An 18,980-nucleotide genomic window follows, 5' to 3' on the forward strand; every position below is an offset into this window, starting at 1 on the left:
TAAAATGTTTTGGAGCCCTGATGAAGACCTGGTGGTCCAAACATTTTGGCTTTTTAAGGCCTGGCCTTTTAATCATTTAGCCACTTGTTAAAGGTCTGGGTTGCCTCTGGGGCTTAAATATTTCTCTTCTAAAGCTGTAAGAACCCTGTATCTTCTCTTTTCTGTCAATATTATGTGATATTCCTTAAAAGCAAGGTCTACATGAATCACTGTACAACATCATTCATTCTCTTTTATTCTCCGTTTTTTCAGGAACAAGAAGAAAACAAAAGTGCAACTAGTTGGCCAGAATTCTACATCGATCAGCTCAATTCAATGGCAGCTGTAAGTAATAACATGAACTTCATTTATTCTTTGGATGGAAAAGTTACAAAATATTCCTGGAAGAAGCAGCCATCATCTGTTGCATCTTCCTGAGGTGTTTTATTCTCCTTATTTAAGAGTTCTTAAGGCCCTCTGTATTTTTATCGCCCTGAATCACATATTTCACAAAGCTTTACAAGTTTAAACTGAATGAAGCTAACAGTGAGCCAACAAAAACATACACAGCAGTTTTTTCTTTACTCTAGTAGGAACTCAACAAATGTTATTAAATGATACTGTACTATCATTGTTGCTGTCTGCCGCATACTGTATCTTCAATTTAACCCACAAACTTCATCTTCATCAGAGAAAGACGCTCCTCGCTCTGGAGAAAGAGGACGAGGAAGAGAGGAACAAAACCATAGAGAGCTTGAAGACGGCTCTGAGGACACAACCCATGAGGTGGACGAATCCTTCTCTCATCTCACTCTGTCCTGTCTTTTTGTCTCATCCCTACCCTTTACGTATAATGTCATCTATCATCACATCTCTTTTCATTTCACCTTTTCTCACCTTGTCCGTCAGTCTTTTCAGCTCCTCACAGCAGTATGTAAATGAGTCCAGCCATAAAGGTCACTGCAGTTTTGGTTTATGCTTCTTTATTGATGTGAATGTACTCTGAAAATGCAAATGTCCTGAGTTACTTATTACATTTACTGGAGACAATTCAGTTGTTGGGGCTGCAAATAATGACAATTTTCACTGTCGTTTACCTGTATCTGCTAATTGATCGAAAGGTTGTTTGGTTTGCGATTAATCTAATAGTTAACCTCTAATTGATAAATCATTGCAGCTCTAGTTGTAGAACAAGAATAAACAGCTGGACAAGTAGACATACTGCACATGGACATACAGCGTTTCTGCAGGACATTTGTGCATCACAATTATATTTCACAATAGCCTCATCTTAACCCTGGAAATGAATGTTAAATTCTCCTAAACGCCTATCCCAGTCTAGCTCAAAGTAAATTCAAAGCTGTCATCCAGAGGCTGACGTGTCACTTAACTCAGTTTCTCCTTGCCTGCTCTCCTCTCAGGTTCGTGACTCGTTTTATTGACCTTGACGGCCTGACGTGCATCCTGAACTTCCTGAAGAGCATGGACTACGAGACAACAGAGTCGCAGATCCACACGTCTCTGATCGGCTGCATCAAAGCTCTAATGAACAACTCACAGGGCCGCGCCCACGTCCTCTCTCACTCCGAGAGCATCAACATCATCGCTCAGAGCCTGGCCACCGAGAACATCAAGACCAAGGTGGCGGTGTTGGAGATCATGGGCGCTGTGTGTCTGGTGCCTGGTGGGCACAAAAAAATCCTGGAGGCCATGCTGCACTACCAACGCTTTGCCTGCGAGAGAACACGGTTCCAGGTGAGCAAGTGGAGTTGTGGTTTTACTTCTTTTGAGGACAGATAAAGTAATTTGTATCTAACACCTGTAATGACCTGTCATCCCACAGACTCTTATAAATGATCTGGACCGGAGTACAGGGCGATACAGAGATGAGGTCAACCTGAAAACAGCCATCATGTCCTTTATAAACGCAGTGCTGAGTCAGGGCGCTGGAGAGGTGAGTTATGGACAGTTTTTACGCTTCCTTTCACACGACAAGCTCATCATGACTCCTAGCCATTCATTCAAGAGACGCTTTTTTTTTATACTAATTTGTTGCTTTTTTCTCAAATACAGACAAGTGTGGAATTCCGTATCCACCTACGATATGAGTTTCTCATGCTGGGGATCCAACCTGTGATTGATAAATTACGTTCTCATGAAAACTCCACATTAGACAGGTGAGATTGAACATGGAAAAAGTCTCTGTCTCAATCGAAATGTAATTGGAGCTGTGAAAGAATTCACCTGCTTTGTTTATCAGAGGAGTAAGGGACTAGTTTGGTCTCAGAAAATGTTCATCTGGATTTACAAATCCATAAAACCTTTTTTTCTTTACATGAAAACAACTGTTTCTTACGCAGAATACACAATAGCAAATAGTAAAATTTGAATTTATGTGTACAAGTGCATCACATTTGTAGGCTGCCTTTCTAATCCAGTCTTTTCCTCTCACACTCTCAGGCATTTAGATTACTTTGAGATGCTGCGGAACGAGGATGAGCTGGCTTTGTCAAAACGTTTTGAGTCGGTAAGAAAAATAAATATTATTCCCGCATTATATACGACTCTAAAATATTTGTGTGAGATATTCACAGTGGCTGTTTTACCTTTTTTTCTACCAGGTACATATAGACACCAAAAGTGCCACCCAAGTTTTTGATCTCATCCGCAAGAAGATGAACCACACTGACGCATACCCGCACTTTATGTCTGTCCTGCATCACTGTCTCCTCATGCCACGTGAGTGCTTCTTTACATGATTCATCACTTAGACGATCTGTTTGTAATTTCCGAATAAAATGCTGTCATACAGAAATGCAGTTCAAAATCTTTTCTTCTGTAAAATGTGATAAAAAGACACCAGTAAATTAAAAACATCTATAATGAGGCTCCAAACGGAGTTATACTATTAATCCCACAAAATACACAGTGCATCTGTACCTGCTGGTTTCTGGCCAAAAAGATAAGGATGTTGACTTTGTCCAGATTAGTCCGCCCAGTAATTGGATAAGCACATTCCCAGCCAAACTGAACGCTCTGCTTACTCAGAGACTGTTGTCAGCTAATGTTTACAGTATTTTTTGTTGATTGCAACTTGCCAGCTTTTCCCACGACAGTTGACCTGAAAACAAAGAGCCACCCAACAGCTACAGTCGCTTTATTCTTTGACGCTCACCTTCAACTCTAAGTGGCTTTTTAACAAGTTACTCACCCAAAGCATTGAGAGTTTAATTAACACTTCTGCCGCACCTAGGAGTGCTGCGGTTACACACAAGAATTCATAAAATGTGACCTTGTGATAATCAAAATAGCATCACTGGATATGATGTGAGGCATTGAACATTTTTTAAATACCATTTGGTAACCTGTATTTATAGTGCCTCTTGTTGGCATAATTTAGTGTAATTTTTGAGTATCATTTCCTTTGATTCGTAATATGAATTCACCTTCAAACAGTGCTTTCTAATCCTAATCACTGAGCAGAATTATAAAGATCAAGCCAGCAGGCTGATGGGAAGCTCTCTTCTCTTTATCCTCAGATAAGAGGAGCGGCAACACGGTGCAGTACTGGCTGCTGCTGGATCGCATTGTCCAGCAGATGGTCTTGCAGAATGACAAAGGTCACGACCCCGACGTCACACCACTGGAGAATTTTAACGTGAAGAACGTTGTCCGGATGTGAGTCCTCTGATTACTCAGCCACATGAATGAGTGCATGGAACAGATTACTCTGCTGCCAGATTGAAGAATGGAGAGCAGTGTTTGTGTTCCTGTGAAGAAACCATGTGCTCACCAGTGTTTGCTCAAAAATAGCATCCCTTTTAAGTTCAGAAAAACAATGACTGGAGTTGTTCATGCAGACACTGTAGATAATCATATGTGTCATCCTTTCTGCAGGCTGGTCAATGAAAATGAGGTCAAACAGTGGAAAGAGCAGGCGGAGAAAATGAGAAAAGGTTTGTTAGCCTATGAATTAGTTACCTGAAATAGATTAAGCTTGTAAGAGGTTGTTGCAAATTAAAATCAATATTGCTGTGACTTGCCATCACAGAGCACCACGAGTTGCAGCAGAAGTTTGACAAGAAGGAGCGTGAATGTGACGCAAAGACGCAGGAGAAAGAGGACATGATGCAGACGCTCAACAAGATGAAAGAGAAGCTGGAAAAGGAGAGCACCGAGCACAAGAATGTCAAACAGCAAGTGGCCGAACTCACGGCCCGACTGCATGAACTCAGCACTGTACGTTGTCCTATAATAATCTTAAAATGCAATGCAATAAAGTAAACAAACCTGTGGTGTTTGAGTTCACGCAAGAGCTGTTTATAATCATAATCAAATGTTAAGATACCCCGCAGCTGCAAAAATACTATATGAGACTATTTAACACATTTGTCTCATTGCATATTGATTTTTTAATTTTTGTTGTTGTTACATAGTTACACTATGTCAAAGTTACACTTATTATGATGTCACCAGAATACAAGTTACCAATCAATAAAATAGTAGGGCCGTTTTTTGTAGAAAATGTAAGATTTTGACACCTTAAATATGTATTTAAAAAAGATGAGCAAAGACGATTTAATAACTAAGAATGAACAAATGAAAATGAACAAAATTCTAATGCTAAAAAAGTCATGTGATGAAACTCTCCCTGGTGTTTCTCTCTCCCAGCAGAGACAAGCGGCTGTTGTTCCTGGAGGCCCTCCCCTCGCCCCCGGTCCCCCCGGTGGCCCTGTGCCTCCTCCACCCATGCCAGCTTTTGGAGGTATGTGCCCACCTCCCCCGCCTCCTCCTCCTGGGGGCATGATGCCTCCTCCACCTCCTCCACCCCCTCCTCCAGGTGGACCCCCACCTCCTCCCGGGCGCCCACCCATGGGAGGTATCCCTCCCCCACCTGGTGCGCCTCTAGGACCATCCCTGAAGAAGAAGAACATTCCCCAGCCATCCAACGCGCTCAAATCCTTCAACTGGGCCAAGTTAGCTGAGGTGAGAACAGACACTGGGAGCTGGATATACTGTATTCATGCTTTGTGTTCAAATATTAAATGACGTATTCTCCTCTGCTCAGAATAAACTGGAGGGAACTGTGTGGATGGATGTGGACGACGCCAAGGTTTTCAAAATCCTGGATCTGGATGACATTGAGAAGACCTTCTCGGCCTATCAGAGACAGCAGGTACTGAGTACGACGCAGCTCACCTCTCCAACTCACCACATGTCGTCATCTAGTGTCAGAGAGGGAGGGTGGTTGGGGGCTCAGCTTGCTTGCATTTTCAAAAATTGCTCCTGTTTGGCATCTTTTGAATTCTCAAGTACAGTTGGAGAAAAGAGAAATCAGGAGGTCAGATCATTTGCAAAAATACAAAAGCAGAGGGGAGAAAGTGCAGGTTAGGTTTTGGGGGTTCATTAGATGCAAAACTCTCATGCTTGAATCATCTTAAACAACTTCTAATATGTGACTGAAATGCTATTTTTTGCCATTTTCTTTTTTTGACAACTGTGATTTAAAAAAATGCATGAGTGAGCTGCTCAGAATCATCTTCTTTCCTCCTGTGCCTTCAGTGTGCAATTCATGTAGTTACCATTTCTTCATAATCAGTAGTGTCTTTATTAGTTGTACAGAGAGGAACGAGCATGTCTTTTCAAAGTTCAAGATGTCAGCAGACACTTTTGTTTCAGCTCAAACACGACCTTCAGCATGTCCAACACACAAAATAAGACGTAAAAAAAGATTGAAAATGAATTAACTGGAACGCAAAGACAATGATTAGACACACCCAGCAGATTTCCTATATGCACAGCATGTGAACTATAAGCACGTATCGATCAAACTCACGTCTCACTGCTGCTCACTTCATCACTGATGGATCCATTGTCATTTAAGTGCTGAATAAGCTTCGATTCATTTTGCTGTTTGTTTTTTTATGGGCTGCGATCACGTAACTGCTTTACTTATTCTAATGAGTGCTTACATCTTCCCTGCTTCTTGCCTGCATTTTAGGACTTCTTTACGATCAATAACAGCAAACAGGTGAGTGCACTTACGGTACAGTCAGTATACAGTTTGGAAGTTTTGTCGCTCCTCGTGGATTCAATCAGACTTAATTTATGTGTTTTGTGTCGTGTCTTGAACATTTTGTTCAGAGTCGGTTGAATTTACTTGTGTGTCGTGTTTGCATGAATGTGTGACCGTTTCAAAGCCTCTTTACACTGTATTTTCTCTTGTTTGGTATTTAAGGGTGTGTGTCATATTCATTGTCGTGTGTCTGTGGGTGACTAAAACTAACCTGTGCATGTTAAAATAGCCCGTTGCACTCTGACCTTTTCGTCACTTTCCCTCCCAGAAAGAGGCAGAGGACGACATGCTGAGCTCTAAAAAAGTCAAGGAGCTGTCAGTCATCGATGGCCGTCGAGCTCAAAACTGCAACATCCTCCTCTCGAGGTGGGTTTACTTCAGCATCATAAAAAACACAACTGACACATGACAGGTTGTGATGTGTATCTTTAATGGTCTCATCTGTTGTGTGCTGCAGGCTGAAGCTTTCAAACGAGGAGATCAAGAGAGCCATTCTAACAATGGACGAACAGGAAGACCTTCCCAAAGACATGCTGGAGCAGGTAAGTCGTCCGGTTCCCAGCATGCAGCAGCAGCAGCTCTCATGCAGTCTGTTTACACGCACCAGGTTACAGTCGGCTTTGCTGATTATTTCTGAAAAGCATGTAAAAAAGAAACCTGGTTACTATAATTGAGGGAAGGGATCAGTGAAACCTTCCCACGCAGATTTTCTCTTGGAGATCTGATTTCTTGGCCCAAGTATACAGGTAACTAGGTTTTTAATCAACCTTTTACATATTCATTAAAAAAATAAATAATAATACTTAAACTTCATTGGGCCACGGGCCAAAAGCAAACAATTATTGTCTTGTATTGTTATAATGTAAAGTGATACTTGGACCCTAAGTTTCCTTAAATGACTGACTTCCTGTGGAAAGTGTCACTAAACATTATAATAATTGTTAATTTAGGGAAACCCAGTATACCCTAATAAGCTACAAAGTGCTTTGCATGACAAAATATGAAAGGTAGACAATATAAAAGAAATAAAAAAGAAATTAAAAACTGTTTTAAAGTTAACTAATATCAAGCAAAAGAAGCTAATTATAAGAGCAAAATAAGTAAAATAGAAGAATGTGAAAAACATGTTAATAACTAAATAAAAGTAAAGACAGTGCCTTTGTATGAAAATGGGTTTTAAAATGTGACTTAAATAAAAGTGAACTCAGTGATCATAATGTAGTCATACATCATCATGCGGCATTCGTTTACAGATAAATCAGAGAACAGTGTGTCACTTTTCCTTTTAAAATCCAGGCCTCCAAAATAAGTTACAGGGTCGAGGAGAAACACACTGATGGATTCAGTAAAAGCATTTCAGACATTCAAGAATCACATTTCGTTTCGCTTTCGTTTAGCAAGAAGAATTTTTCCATTCTTTGTCAAGTGAAAAAATGCATTTTGGAGCCCTTTGAAAAAGAATGTGTGCTAGGTGACATCCATTGTGTTGGATATCTGATTACAGTATATTTTGCTCAGGAAAAAAATACCTTGCTTGCCGTATCATGTTAGCAGAGCTTCTGCCCTGTTCATCTACCAGTATGATGCAGATGAATTAGTTTTAATTTATGAAGTAAAGAGCGTTTTCTTTCCCCATCAGCTGCTGAAGTTTGTCCCAGAGAAGAGTGACGTTGATCTTCTGGAGGAGCATAAACATGAGCTCGACCGAATGGCAAAACCAGACCGCTTCCTCTACGAGATGAGCAGGTACTTTACTTACTTGTTACCTTTTTAATTCTGTATTAAACAGGTTCTAAAGTCAGACCTGACAGCTTCAGGCCATTGTTTCTCTGCAGATCAGATCTGCAGAGAAACAATGGCCATTGTTCGCCTTTTAGTGAGGGCAGATAACTGAAATGACACATGGGTTTGTACTGAGCAGGGAACAATAGCTGTCTGTGGTGATAGTCGGTAATGTAATAAAAGTATTTGTGTTGCAGTTTTGTAAACAAATTACTCTAATATTAAAGCAACAACGGAAAACAAAAAGATCATTTTTGTGATGATTTATTGTAATTTGGCATTTTTTTACGAGTCCAACATAGACTGGAGTACAGATGTCACTGTGGCGTTCATTAGCTGCAGAGGCGGTGGTTTATAGGCTGAAATCTAAAATGCTGCCAAAAATAAGCTTCATTACCACAAGTAAAACTTTATATATGCCATTTAAATAAGCACACAGGCGGCTTGACTCGTTTTGCTCAAGCACAAAGTCCATGTTTGTGGCTTTTGTCTTAATGTGTGGGTTTCCCTGTTTATAATCTATTATTTTTTGTCTATTTTTGTCCTCCTCTGACACACATTTTCCATCCCCTGTACAGAATAAACCACTACCAGCAGAGGCTGCAGTCTTTATACTTCAAAAAGAAGTTTGCAGAGAGGATAGCCGAGATGAAACCCAAAGTTGAAGGTGGGAAAAGTCTCATAACTCAAAAATATTATTTGTTTTTGTTTTAATTTTTGCTATGGAATACCCTCTTATATTTGGAGATTTAAAGCACCTAAAAACATTGATTTTCTTTGTTTCGTTGTCTTAGCTCTGACCAAGGCTTCTAAGGAGATCTTACACAGCAAAAGCCTGAAGCAGCTGTTGGAGGTGGTGCTGGCCTTTGGAAACTTCATGAACAAGGGTCAGAGGGGGAACGCTTACGGCTTCAAGGTGTCTTCACTCAACAAGATCGCTGATACCAAATCCAGCATCGACAAGTGAGAACATTATTCTGTTATAACATCAAAACTTGGTGTGAAATCTATAAAAATCACATCTGGAGCAGAGAATGAGATATAGTTGAACTCCATATTAGAGCTGCAATGCTTTATCGGTTAGTTGTCAGCTATTGAATTAATCGCCATCTATTTTTTTAAGAAAATAAAAGTCAAAAGTCTCCGATTCCAGCTTCTTAAATGTGATTATATTCAGATGTCTTTACTCTGTGACATAAAACAAAATATCTTTAGGTTGTGGACAAAACAAGACTTTTCTAAGGACGCCTTCTTGGGCTTGAGGAAACACTTTTAGGACATGTTTAAAACTCTTGCTAAACATTTGTTCACCCAGTGTGTCTCTGTGTTTGCAGAAACATCACTCTGCTGCACTACCTGATCACTATTCTGGAGAAGAAATACCCCAAAGTCCTGATGTTCCAGGAGGATCTGCAGAGTATCTCAGAGGCAGCCAAAGTCAAGTAGGTGACGCTCGACATCCACCTGCTTCCTTTGTTTGCTTCCCATTTTGTATTAGTCTGACTCACCGGATGTAGTGTGGGCTTTCTCCTCCCTTCTGCTATCTGCTTGTCAGCATTTATAAAATCTCTGTCGCTACAAGAAACAACAACAGTCTCCAAGCCAGCGACCTACATGCTGAAAATGGCAAGTTACCCTAACCTGGTTGCTAATGGTACAAACCTAAGCAAGCTAGCACCTGTTACAGCTGTTTTGTCTGTGGGGATTTAGCCATTTTAATGCCAGCGCTCGTCTTCCCATGTACAAAACGAGTTCAACCGACACTGTTTTTTAGGGGCACCTTTGCTGCATCCTGGGTTTAGCGCCTCCAAAGACGATTGAAAAAATGAAGAGCGTTTTCCTCTATATCAGAACTGGTGCAGCCAGACCTTTCTCCAGAGCTGACACAGTGCTTTTCTATGTGAGACTAAATTTATATTGAACCATCACTTTTCTTTTGTTGCAGCATGACTGAGCTGGAAAAAGATATCAACAACCTGCGCAGCGGCTTGAAAAGTGTGGAGAGTGTGAGTCACAAAGATCTATGAGATAATCCATGTTATGTACTGCTCATTCTGTTACACTATGTTTAGCGCAGAGCTTTTCTTTAATTTTTTCTTCCTGGGTAATTTTCACCCGCAGGAGCTGGAGTACCAGAAGAAGCGACCGCAGGAGCTGGGCGACAAGTTTGTGTCGGTGGTGAGTCAGTTCATCACCGTGGCCAGCTTCAGCTTCTCCGACGTGGAGGACTCTCTCACCGAGGCCAAGGAGCTGGTGAGTGGGGCAGCACCACTGTCACTCGTAGACACAGATGCTGAAAGTTTGTATCCCATTTCCTCCCGGTGCAGCTGTTCCTACACGTCTTATTGACCTCATCAGTCACCTTTGGAGGAAAGCTAACAGCAGGAGGGAAGTGTTTCAGCTTCCTGCAGCAGCACTACTGACGCTTTATTAGTCAGCCTGCTCGATGTGTGCAGGGCGAGAGGAGCCAGGATATTACTTTACACCAATATGTTGGCCATTGTCTGGACATCGGCTTTGATTGCAGCTGCAAACCTTACATATTATTTTGCAGGTGTTTTTACATTTTAAATTTCAGTGTGGGTTGATCTACAATAAGAAAAAAGTCTGGATTTTGCAGCCATTTTAAGATAAATTGGCTTTTTACTGCCAGAAACCTGAGCATGTTCACCTCTCTAGGGAGAGCCTGACACCCTGAAGGTAAATTTATGTGTCTGTCCAGATTTATTGGTGCAAGACGGGACGAGTTTTTATCTTGAGCATGGTTTTCACCCTTCGGTGTGTGTGTCTACCTTGACCCAAGTGCTCAGCTGGTCACATGGCAATCATTAGTTTCTGTGAATCATTTACGGTGTCCTACAGTTAAATATTTGAGAGTGTTTACAGTGGTCCCCTGTACTCATGATTGGGAAACAGAGGAACATGGTGATCCTTTAAACAGCTCCCTGCATCTGGTTTGTTTGTGTGTGTGTGCATGTGCATGTGCATATAATAAAATTGCTGCAGAATAACAGGATGTAAAGAAGTGAGATTTTAGGTATTACCGTCACGCGTTATGACAAGCATATCCCTTAACAATGAACTATTAATTTGACTGCTAAATGCATCTTTGATCCACCTGGTAGAGGTTTGCGTTTCATGGACAGAGCTGTCGTTAACATGTACGTCTCAGAAGGTACATGTTCTCAGCAGGATCTCACATCTGGATGTTCTCCTTCTTAACTTACTGTGAAAAAGACTCCACAAACACGTTGCCTTAATTTGGGCTCTGGCTCCACTCTCCAGCCTTGGCTGTAATCAGTAGCCGGTCAGATTTGGGTTAACACAGGCTTCAAAGCCCGACTACTGGTACCCTGCTCTTATTTCAAAGAGCTGGGATCTAATGAGTCTCCTGTAAAACAGTCAAAGACAGAGTAAAACATGGTTCTGCTGTGTCCTGCTGTAAATCTAATCCCTGTGTGCCCCCTTCTCTTTGGTTCCCACAGTTCCTGAGGGCAGTAAAGCACTTCGGCGAGGATGCCAGCAAGATGCAGCCAGATGAGTTCTTTGGCATCTTCGACCAGTTCCTGCAGTCGTTCTCCGAGGCTCAGCAGGAGAACGAGAACATGCGGAAACGCAAAGAGGAGGAGGAGCGCCGGGCCAAAATGGAAGCTCAGGTATGTGATTGCTCCCCTTTTCCATATGATTATCAACCAATAGAGCAAAAGGTGTCATACGACTCTAACAGTGTGTATGAGTGTGACAATGACTATAAGGTATAAAGTAACGATGCAGTGATGAACGCAGCAGTCGGTGTGTGTACAGTTAAAGCTTTTTGTCGTTGAATCGATGCTACAACTCCTCAAGACCAAACAACCTGACAACTTCTCTGGTGGATATTTAAAGATATGCAAAACATTATGGCGGCTAGGATAGGGATGAAAGAAATTGGGGAAAGAGAGAAATGCGTCGAGAAAGTCCTTGAGCGGTCTCAAACTGGGTACATTGTGAATATATGATTGGCATCTTTAACACCTGTTAATGTCTTTAAAGCCACTGACTCTAGAAAATGAAATTTTTAAATGAAGGAAAATTCAATCTGTCATCTTGTAATATCCATGTGTGGCCATGCCTGTCTGTCTTTAAAGATAAGGTTGCTTCAAAGAGAAAATTGATACCATTCTCATGTGTGTTTATTTTTATATGTAGTTACGGCCAGCAGCCAGTTAGCTTAGCACAAAGATTGGAAACAAGTATAAACAGCCTGCCTCATTCTGAAGTGTAAAAACGGCGATATGTGAGCCCCTTTTGAGGTGTTGACAGATTTCGTTACCTCTGGACAGAGCTGGGCCAGCTGTGTCCCCATGTTTCTAGTTTTTATGCTAAGCTAACCAAACGAAGCTTCAGATTTATTACAGACATGAAAGTGGTATCAAATCTTGTCGTTTAACTCTTGGCACAAAAGCAAAAAAGAAGTGTTACCCAAAATATCAAACTATTTCTTTGCTGCAAAGGTAAATAAATTAAGAGGAAATCCTTCTTTTTTGAAAAAATGTACAATCATTCTTATTTCTGTGTCACCAGCTAAAAGAGCAGAGGGAGAAGGAGCGAAAGGCCCGGAAAGCGAAGGCAAACGGGGAGGAAGACGGCGGTGAGTTTGACGACTTGGTGTCAGCGCTGCGATCAGGCGAAGTCTTCGACAAGGACCTGTCCAAGATGAAACGCAACCGTAAGCGCATCAACAACCAGACCACGGACTCGAGCAGAGAGCGACCAGTCACAAAGCTCAACTTCTAAGCGGGGCTGAGGTCATCGTCCTCGCTCCCCTCCTGCTCATCATTAGTTTCCCTCTGGGTCAGACTGACATGCCCACATTCCTCTGCACCCTCCTCCATTCCCACCCAGCTCGGCTTCATCACTGCAGAGCCACACGCAGCACAACATGTTTTTTGACATTTCATCCTCTGAGATTTTGATGTTAAACGGAGCTGAAGCCAAAAGTTGTTACTATTGACCAAATGAGATAATTCCCCGTTGGAGGATCAGTTTGGTCTAATGTTTTGAGAAGTTATCGTGCAGGTGCAGAATGTTTTTTCCCCTGCTGGAGAAAATTTTCCCTCCAGGTGTACGAGACGCTCGCGGTTGTTTGATAGGAACCGTTCTGTGCTGTTTTTGTAAGTCAGAATCTATGCACAGAGAGAAATGTGCAGCTAGCAGACTCCTTCAGGGCTTGACGCTCGATCCAAACAGGAAGATGATTCCATGAAAAACACAAAGGGGCCATTTTGTACGGACTGATTTCATAGAACGAGAGGGGCTGCTTTCACACGCCTGAAACTGTCCAAGAGAGACCGAATCTGAACTTCCTCTTGACGCTGCCGTTCTCTTGCAGTCAGAACCACCACAGGACTGAGACGTTGTTGGACAGATGTGGTTTTCGACTGCAAGCTGAGAAGCAGAGGTTTCTTTTCTATTCATCATTATTGACGTGCAGCATTTATATATCTGATCACTGTTATGTTTTATTTCCTGTTAAGAGCTGGCCTTAACTCTGTTGACTTTAATTGTTCAGTTGGTACTCTCAAAAAGGCCTGGGCCTAATCTGCAATTTCTCAACAAGTGTGGACACTCATGTGTGTCATAGATTACATATATCTATATATAAGGTTGCGTGCTTGTTACACATGCACATATAAATTCATAATTACTATGCTAAATGCCATTTAAACCATACCCAATCGATGCAATACACTTGCTCCTCTCTGAAGGGAGTGCCCTCCTTTTAAGTTTTTATTCAGTAGATGAAATATGTTGTTTGTGCACTGGCTGGATTCACACTGCAAAAAATATTTAAAAAAAGAAACAAAAAAGGAAAGAAAACCCTGATTTAAGACTCTGTGTGACCACATGTGATGTTTTCATTCTTGTAGCAAACATCACATGTGGACGTGAAACCTTTGATTTTAATTTGTCCCTCAGCTGCCCTGTGAATCCATCCAGCGTCACACACCTCCATTGGACTTTTATAATTTAAATATTGCCTTCCATTGTACAATGACCTGATGATAATAAATGGGAGAAAACAGTTGTGAGTTTTTGAATCACTTCTTGTTTAGCATTTACTTTAGGTTCAAATGTAATCTATTACCACTAGTAAATGAAGCAGTGGACATAGAAACGGTGGAACAATCTTTTTTGGTTTTAACTTCAAGGCCCTGATAGCAGCCAGGCTCACGGCTCCATCTAGTGGTCAGTAAATGCAGTTGAACAGAATACGTGACCTCCATCCAGACCTTCATACATTTAACACAAAGCAAAGAAATTCTCACGTTATAATCTGCAAATATTCACACACGAGACAATTCTCAAATGCGAACATGTCGGCAAAACAGTTTTAAACTTCTATTTAGACTCACATTAGAAATATGAAAACAAAAGCTTTTTTTTTCACCGGTTTAATTGCTCTGAAACGTTCATTACAAATTTAAAGTAAAATGTCACAATGCAAAAACAGTCTAGATTTGTCGTGTCATTGCTCTGAATTACCCACAATTTCTGTGCAGTAATACGTTTTTCCATATGTTTTACTTTATGATTAACTTTGCAAATGTGTTAGTTGAGGACAAGGTAATTAATGCAAACAAGGTTAGTCCACATGAATGTGTGATCATTTCACCCATGCTGAAATTAAAACATTTCTTAATTTCTTTCACTTTTTAACCTTAAAATAACAGCTTCAAATCATGTTGCTTTAATTTATTACCGACTAAATCAGGCTATAATCAGCTCTTACAAAGAAAACCTGTAATTGAGGCTCACTTAAGCAGAAAACCATGTGTCAGCTTGTCATCCGCCTCCTGCACAAAGCGAGATACTCCGGTATAAAAAGCTCTGCCAGCAACTTCCACCACTACAGCCTTGAAGTCGCCACACTTGGTCTCCTGAGTCGAAACACAAAAGAGAATCACAAACAAACATCCGTGAAAAAGTTTGTACGTTGACAAGGAAAAGGATGCTCTTAACACAATCTTATCTGTTAAAGACAACAGTGACTGATTTCACCTGAGAGATGCAAAATAACCACAACAGACACTCAGATCAACTACAAAGAAACAGAACAACTACAAAAAGATGTAAAACAACAACAAAAAACACATTAATCAGTGACAAAGAGACACTAAATGACTCCACAAGACGTTCAAAGCAACTACAGACATTAAAACGACAACAAATAGATGCAAAACAACCAAGAAAAGACGTAAAACAACCACAAAATGACAACAAAAGACAATCAAAACAACTACAAAGACACTCAGAACGACTACAAAAAGATGTACAACAAAAACAAATTGATGTAAAACAACAACGAAGAGACACACAGCAACTACAAAGAAACGTTTGTTCTTTGTGTCTCTGAGTGTTTGTGTCTAGAAGGCTTGGGGGGGGTCATGTCTCATAGCAGGTTTTTATCAATATTATTTCAAACTTTATTTATTACCCTGCATGAACAATTTAACGATTATAATGTTTATTATTGCCAAGAACCAGATTTTAATTAGTCAACACTCTTCAGCCGACTCTGTAAACATGAACATCAACACTTCCATGATGACACAGAAAGAAGAAAACTCTGGTACCTCGACAGCTTTCCCTGTGAACTGGGATCCAGTGGCTCCACTCTGAAACGTCCTGGTCTGGTTCAGCTGGATGAGACCTTTGTGGTACTGAAGAGCCACTCGCGCTGTAACTCCAGAACCAGTGGGGCTCCGGTCGACCTGAGGACACGTTTAAACCCGTTAAAGTCGGATACAGCTAGTGTCCGCTCTGACCTCTTTGTCCTTTTTATTTAGTCCATCCAACAATTTTCACTTCACTGATTCATGCAGCAGCTCTATTTTCATTTTAAGGATTTTTATCTCTTCCCTCAACTGATAATGTCCAAATTTGTTACAACACAAAGTTTAGATATTTTTTTTCAAATTAAAAAATGTTTTCCCCACTTTCAGGATGCTGTCCTTTATGTGTAAAATGACCAGCGTCAGTAAAGATACCTGAGCCTCTGCGAACACACAGACATTGGCGGTGGGATCAGAGGAATAATTATCTTTGCCGTCGGTGAGGATGGTGCCGTAGAGGAAGGCCAGATCATCACTGGTTGGATGGTGCAACTTCACCTAGAGAAGAAAATGTCAAAGAAACTGTGTAATTAACATACATAATGTGGCCAAAAATATATGGACAACTCTTTACATATACTTTAGTTCCTGATATATTTTATCAGGGGTGGTTTTTCATGTTTTTTCATCCTCATCAACCAACATGAGTGTCAGACCTCACTCTTGAGGCTGCGATAGCAGCATAATGATGCTGTGTTTTCTTCAATAATCACATTATGCGTGTAATGTTCGGGTGTCTACTTACTTTTGGCCATGAAGTGGATTCAGGTAACGAACCTGTGAAGTCATGTGGTGCTAAAATTTCCAGACTTCCAGTTTTTCACTTATACTACCAAGTATCCTTTACTTAAGTGTATTTTATTTAAAAGGTCCAGTAAAAATAATCACAAGGAACTAAGAATTTCAGTGTTTTCATTGCAATTATTTTCACAATGAATCGATTAATTGTGAAAATAATTGTGACGATCCATCAACCAAATGTCATCACAATCATCACTGCCTCTAACGTTGCCAGGTTGTCTGTGTCTGCACTGATTCAACACGAAGTTACGAGCTTTTTTACCTGAGACTTGACAGCGTTAGTCACCGCTGTGGCTGCGTCCACCAGATCCCGAGTCCTGGACTTGGTCACATCGAGGCCGAACCTCTGGGCGTTTGCAAAGGCGTAGAAGGCTCCTCCATAGCTGATGTCGACCGTCACATCACCAAAACCTTCCACCGTCACCGTCACATCTGTGGAAAAGCCGCTTTGTTTGTACTTCATGGTTTAACAAAAAACAACTGAGAATAGTTTTGAGCAGGGGAGACACTGGGTCAGTTGTTCTGGGCCGTGGGGGGCCCCCATAAGATTACTTTGTCACTATCAGTGGCCCTGTTTTTGAGTGTCCTACCTGTGGCAAATGCAAACGCTGGCACACTGAGAAACCTCACTCCTCCTGTTTTACCACCAGAGTACTCAACAAACGCCTTCACCAGACCGCAGGGACAGTGTATGTTCACCTGGGTCTCTGGGGACTGTGGTTCTTTCACCAGTTTGTAGTCCACTGCAAAGCGTCCCAGTGCGATGACGGCGTGTCCACACATGGTGCTGTATCCTTCGTTGTGCATGAACAGCACCCCCAGATCGGCCTCAGGCAACTCGCTGTCCACGATCAGGGCTCCGTACATGTCATAGTGTCCCCGCGGCTCGTACATGAGCACCTTCCTGAGATGGTCCAGATGTTCCCGGACATAACGGCGCTTGGAAAGCACGCTGTCACCTTTGACCTCTGGGTAGCCGCCGAGGATGACCCGTAGAGGCTCTCCACCTGTGTGCATGTCGACCACTGAGAGCTCGTCTCCCTCATGAGGCGGAAGCTGAATCTCCATCTCAGTGCTGATGTGAAATACAAATTAAAAAACAAACGCTTTTAAGTCCAAATACAGACGCATCTATTCCCTAAAAGAGAGACGGCAGCTTTCTAACATCGTCTTGGCTCGTTATTGTAGATGATATGTAAACTCTGTCTTCTCAGAGGTTTCCAGATTGAGGAACATATATTCAGTTGCCAGTTCATTGGGTAAACCAGGCTGACGCTAATGCAGTCTAGTCTGTATTAAATTGGTCATATTATGCTAATCTTCAGGTTCATACTTTTATTTGGGGGGTCCTTGCAGAACTGCAGACTTCAGGAGACACAACACCGAGAGTGGAATGTAAGAGAAATAGGAAAGTAATGTAAATGGCAAATATCCCCAAAATATAATGATACCTATGTAGACTAATGTGTTTATTCTACATCTAAGGAAGCCAAATGGTCTTCCTGCCGAGGATTCATGAAGAGGTGCAAGGAAGCCAGTGGCGGGGGGAGGAAACGTGCTTTAAGAGAAATGAGATGCACCCCCCCCCCTCCTATCGTGTGTTTCCACGTGTTATTCCTTTGTTTAGCTTTTGTGTTTGTTCTTGTACTTTTAGTTTTTGTGTTTGGTCCTTATGTTGTATTTTGCATTTTTATATACTTTTGGTTAACAGCTTGACAAAACAAATCTCGTCCTCTGCTCGGTTATCCGGACTCCTGCCCCCTTTGTGTAAACCTGACGAGGGCTGTCCTCTAAATAAAAACATCAGAAAGAAAGCACTTTAACCTTTTGATTTATTTATCAACTTTCTTATTATAAGCAGAGGAAATTGTGTCATTGTAGGCTATTTATGAGTATAATATAGTTTTAGATTGTGCATATGTTGTCTTTTTTGCCGGAATAATAATAAATTTCACAGCCCCGTTGCTTGTTTTTATCATAATTTTAGAAACCAAACATGCATTTTCCAAACTCAGAGACTTTGAAACATTTTTTATCTACTGGACTTTGAACCGAATCAAGTATTAAACATACAGCTGCTTCTATCCGAAGAAATCACAATGGACCTGATATGGCCTATCATAAGGTAAAGATTCATTATGAAAAGTTTACCTGATTGTAGTTTTTCTCGGTGTCTCGGACAGACAGCTCTGCAGCATGGATGTATTATGCTCTGCAGTCATCAGTCCTCTCACACTCCCTGCGCAGTGTTTCACTTCGCAACGTCATTAAATAAGTTTAAAAATAAAGTGCCACCTGGCGGTCTGGATGCTGCATAACATGAAACATTCAACATACTGTAAATGCATTATTTATTTTTCAGTCTAATAAAAGTCCACATTTGTGGAGTGAAAGCCACTATTTGCAGACCTGTGAAGTTGCTTTACGGAGTGGAAAAATATTTATAATTCACGAGTTATTATTTCCATATCAGCACTGATGATTAACTGTGACGGGAAGAACAGTCAGTGCTTTGTTGTACCTCCCTCCCCCACCATCCCACCATGCCTCCTGATTGTTATCGAACTACTGAATAAAAAAATATTCATTCATCCAATGTCTTTTGCGTTGGCCTTATTGTGACCTTTACCTGAAAACACAAGCAGCTGCTCTGACTCACCTGGATCAACACAAACACACACGTGAAA

General features: G+C 41.2%; 2 protein-coding genes across 6 annotated transcripts in view; one reads left to right on the top strand and one right to left on the bottom strand.

Annotated features, from left to right (window-relative positions):
* The window catches only part of LOC141017849 (disheveled-associated activator of morphogenesis 1-like), a 79,367-nt gene extending 65,466 nt beyond the window's left edge, over positions 1-13,901 (top strand). For 2 of the 5 annotated variants that reach the window (XM_073492628.1, XM_073492629.1), the window contains exons 4-26: positions 253-324; positions 671-765; positions 1,401-1,734; positions 1,823-1,933; positions 2,053-2,156; positions 2,440-2,506; positions 2,601-2,718; positions 3,519-3,657; positions 3,877-3,935; positions 4,031-4,218; positions 4,651-4,965; positions 5,048-5,155; positions 5,981-6,010; positions 6,324-6,421; positions 6,513-6,597; positions 7,695-7,801; positions 8,416-8,504; positions 8,632-8,800; positions 9,172-9,279; positions 9,783-9,843; positions 9,959-10,090; positions 11,323-11,493; positions 12,401-13,901. In XM_073492628.1, the coding sequence (XP_073348729.1) occupies positions 253-324; positions 671-765; positions 1,401-1,734; positions 1,823-1,933; positions 2,053-2,156; positions 2,440-2,506; positions 2,601-2,718; positions 3,519-3,657; positions 3,877-3,935; positions 4,031-4,218; positions 4,651-4,965; positions 5,048-5,155; positions 5,981-6,010; positions 6,324-6,421; positions 6,513-6,597; positions 7,695-7,801; positions 8,416-8,504; positions 8,632-8,800; positions 9,172-9,279; positions 9,783-9,843; positions 9,959-10,090; positions 11,323-11,493; positions 12,401-12,613 (2,973 nt within the window). In that variant the 3' untranslated portion in view covers positions 12,614-13,901. The remainder of the gene's footprint in view (positions 1-252; positions 325-670; positions 766-1,400; positions 1,735-1,822; positions 1,934-2,052; positions 2,157-2,439; positions 2,507-2,600; positions 2,719-3,518; positions 3,658-3,876; positions 3,936-4,030; positions 4,219-4,650; positions 4,966-5,047; positions 5,156-5,980; positions 6,011-6,323; positions 6,422-6,512; positions 6,598-7,694; positions 7,802-8,415; positions 8,505-8,631; positions 8,801-9,171; positions 9,280-9,782; positions 9,844-9,958; positions 10,091-11,322; positions 11,494-12,400) is intronic. The other 3 variants (XM_073492630.1, XM_073492631.1, XM_073492632.1) reach the window with 3 other exon arrangements.
* A 260-nt stretch (positions 13,902-14,161) lies between these two features.
* l3hypdh (trans-L-3-hydroxyproline dehydratase) lies at positions 14,162-18,513 on the bottom strand. The gene is made up of 6 exons (XM_073492796.1): positions 18,445-18,513; positions 16,884-17,368; positions 16,556-16,725; positions 15,868-15,990; positions 15,454-15,591; positions 14,162-14,757 (listed from the first exon to the last, which is right to left on the bottom strand). The coding sequence occupies exons 1-6, from the start codon at positions 18,489-18,491 to the stop codon at positions 14,632-14,634; spliced, it is 1,089 nt and encodes a 362-aa protein (XP_073348897.1). The 5' UTR covers positions 18,492-18,513; the 3' UTR covers positions 14,162-14,631.
* Between the last annotated feature and the right edge of the window lie 467 nt (positions 18,514-18,980).

The sequence above is a fragment of the Pagrus major genome, chromosome 22, assembly GCF_040436345.1.
Source record: "Pagrus major chromosome 22, Pma_NU_1.0".
NCBI classification, from domain to species: domain Eukaryota; kingdom Metazoa; phylum Chordata; class Actinopteri; order Spariformes; family Sparidae; genus Pagrus; species Pagrus major.

What these genes read in the sequence shown, in the direction of transcription:
- l3hypdh (XM_073492796.1), bottom strand. Translation starts at nt 18,491, where the DNA reads ATGCTGCAGAGCTGTCTGTCCGAGACACCGAGAAAAACTACAATCAG. An exon ending in CCGAGAAAAACTACAATCAG is followed by an intron (nt 17,369 to 18,444) that starts GTAAACTTTTCA and finishes ATTTCACATCAG; the next exon opens with CACTGAGATGGAGATTCAGC. An exon ending in CTAACGCTGTCAAGTCTCAG is followed by an intron (nt 15,991 to 16,555) that starts GTAAAAAAGCTC and finishes TTTCTTCTCTAG; the next exon opens with GTGAAGTTGCACCATCCAAC.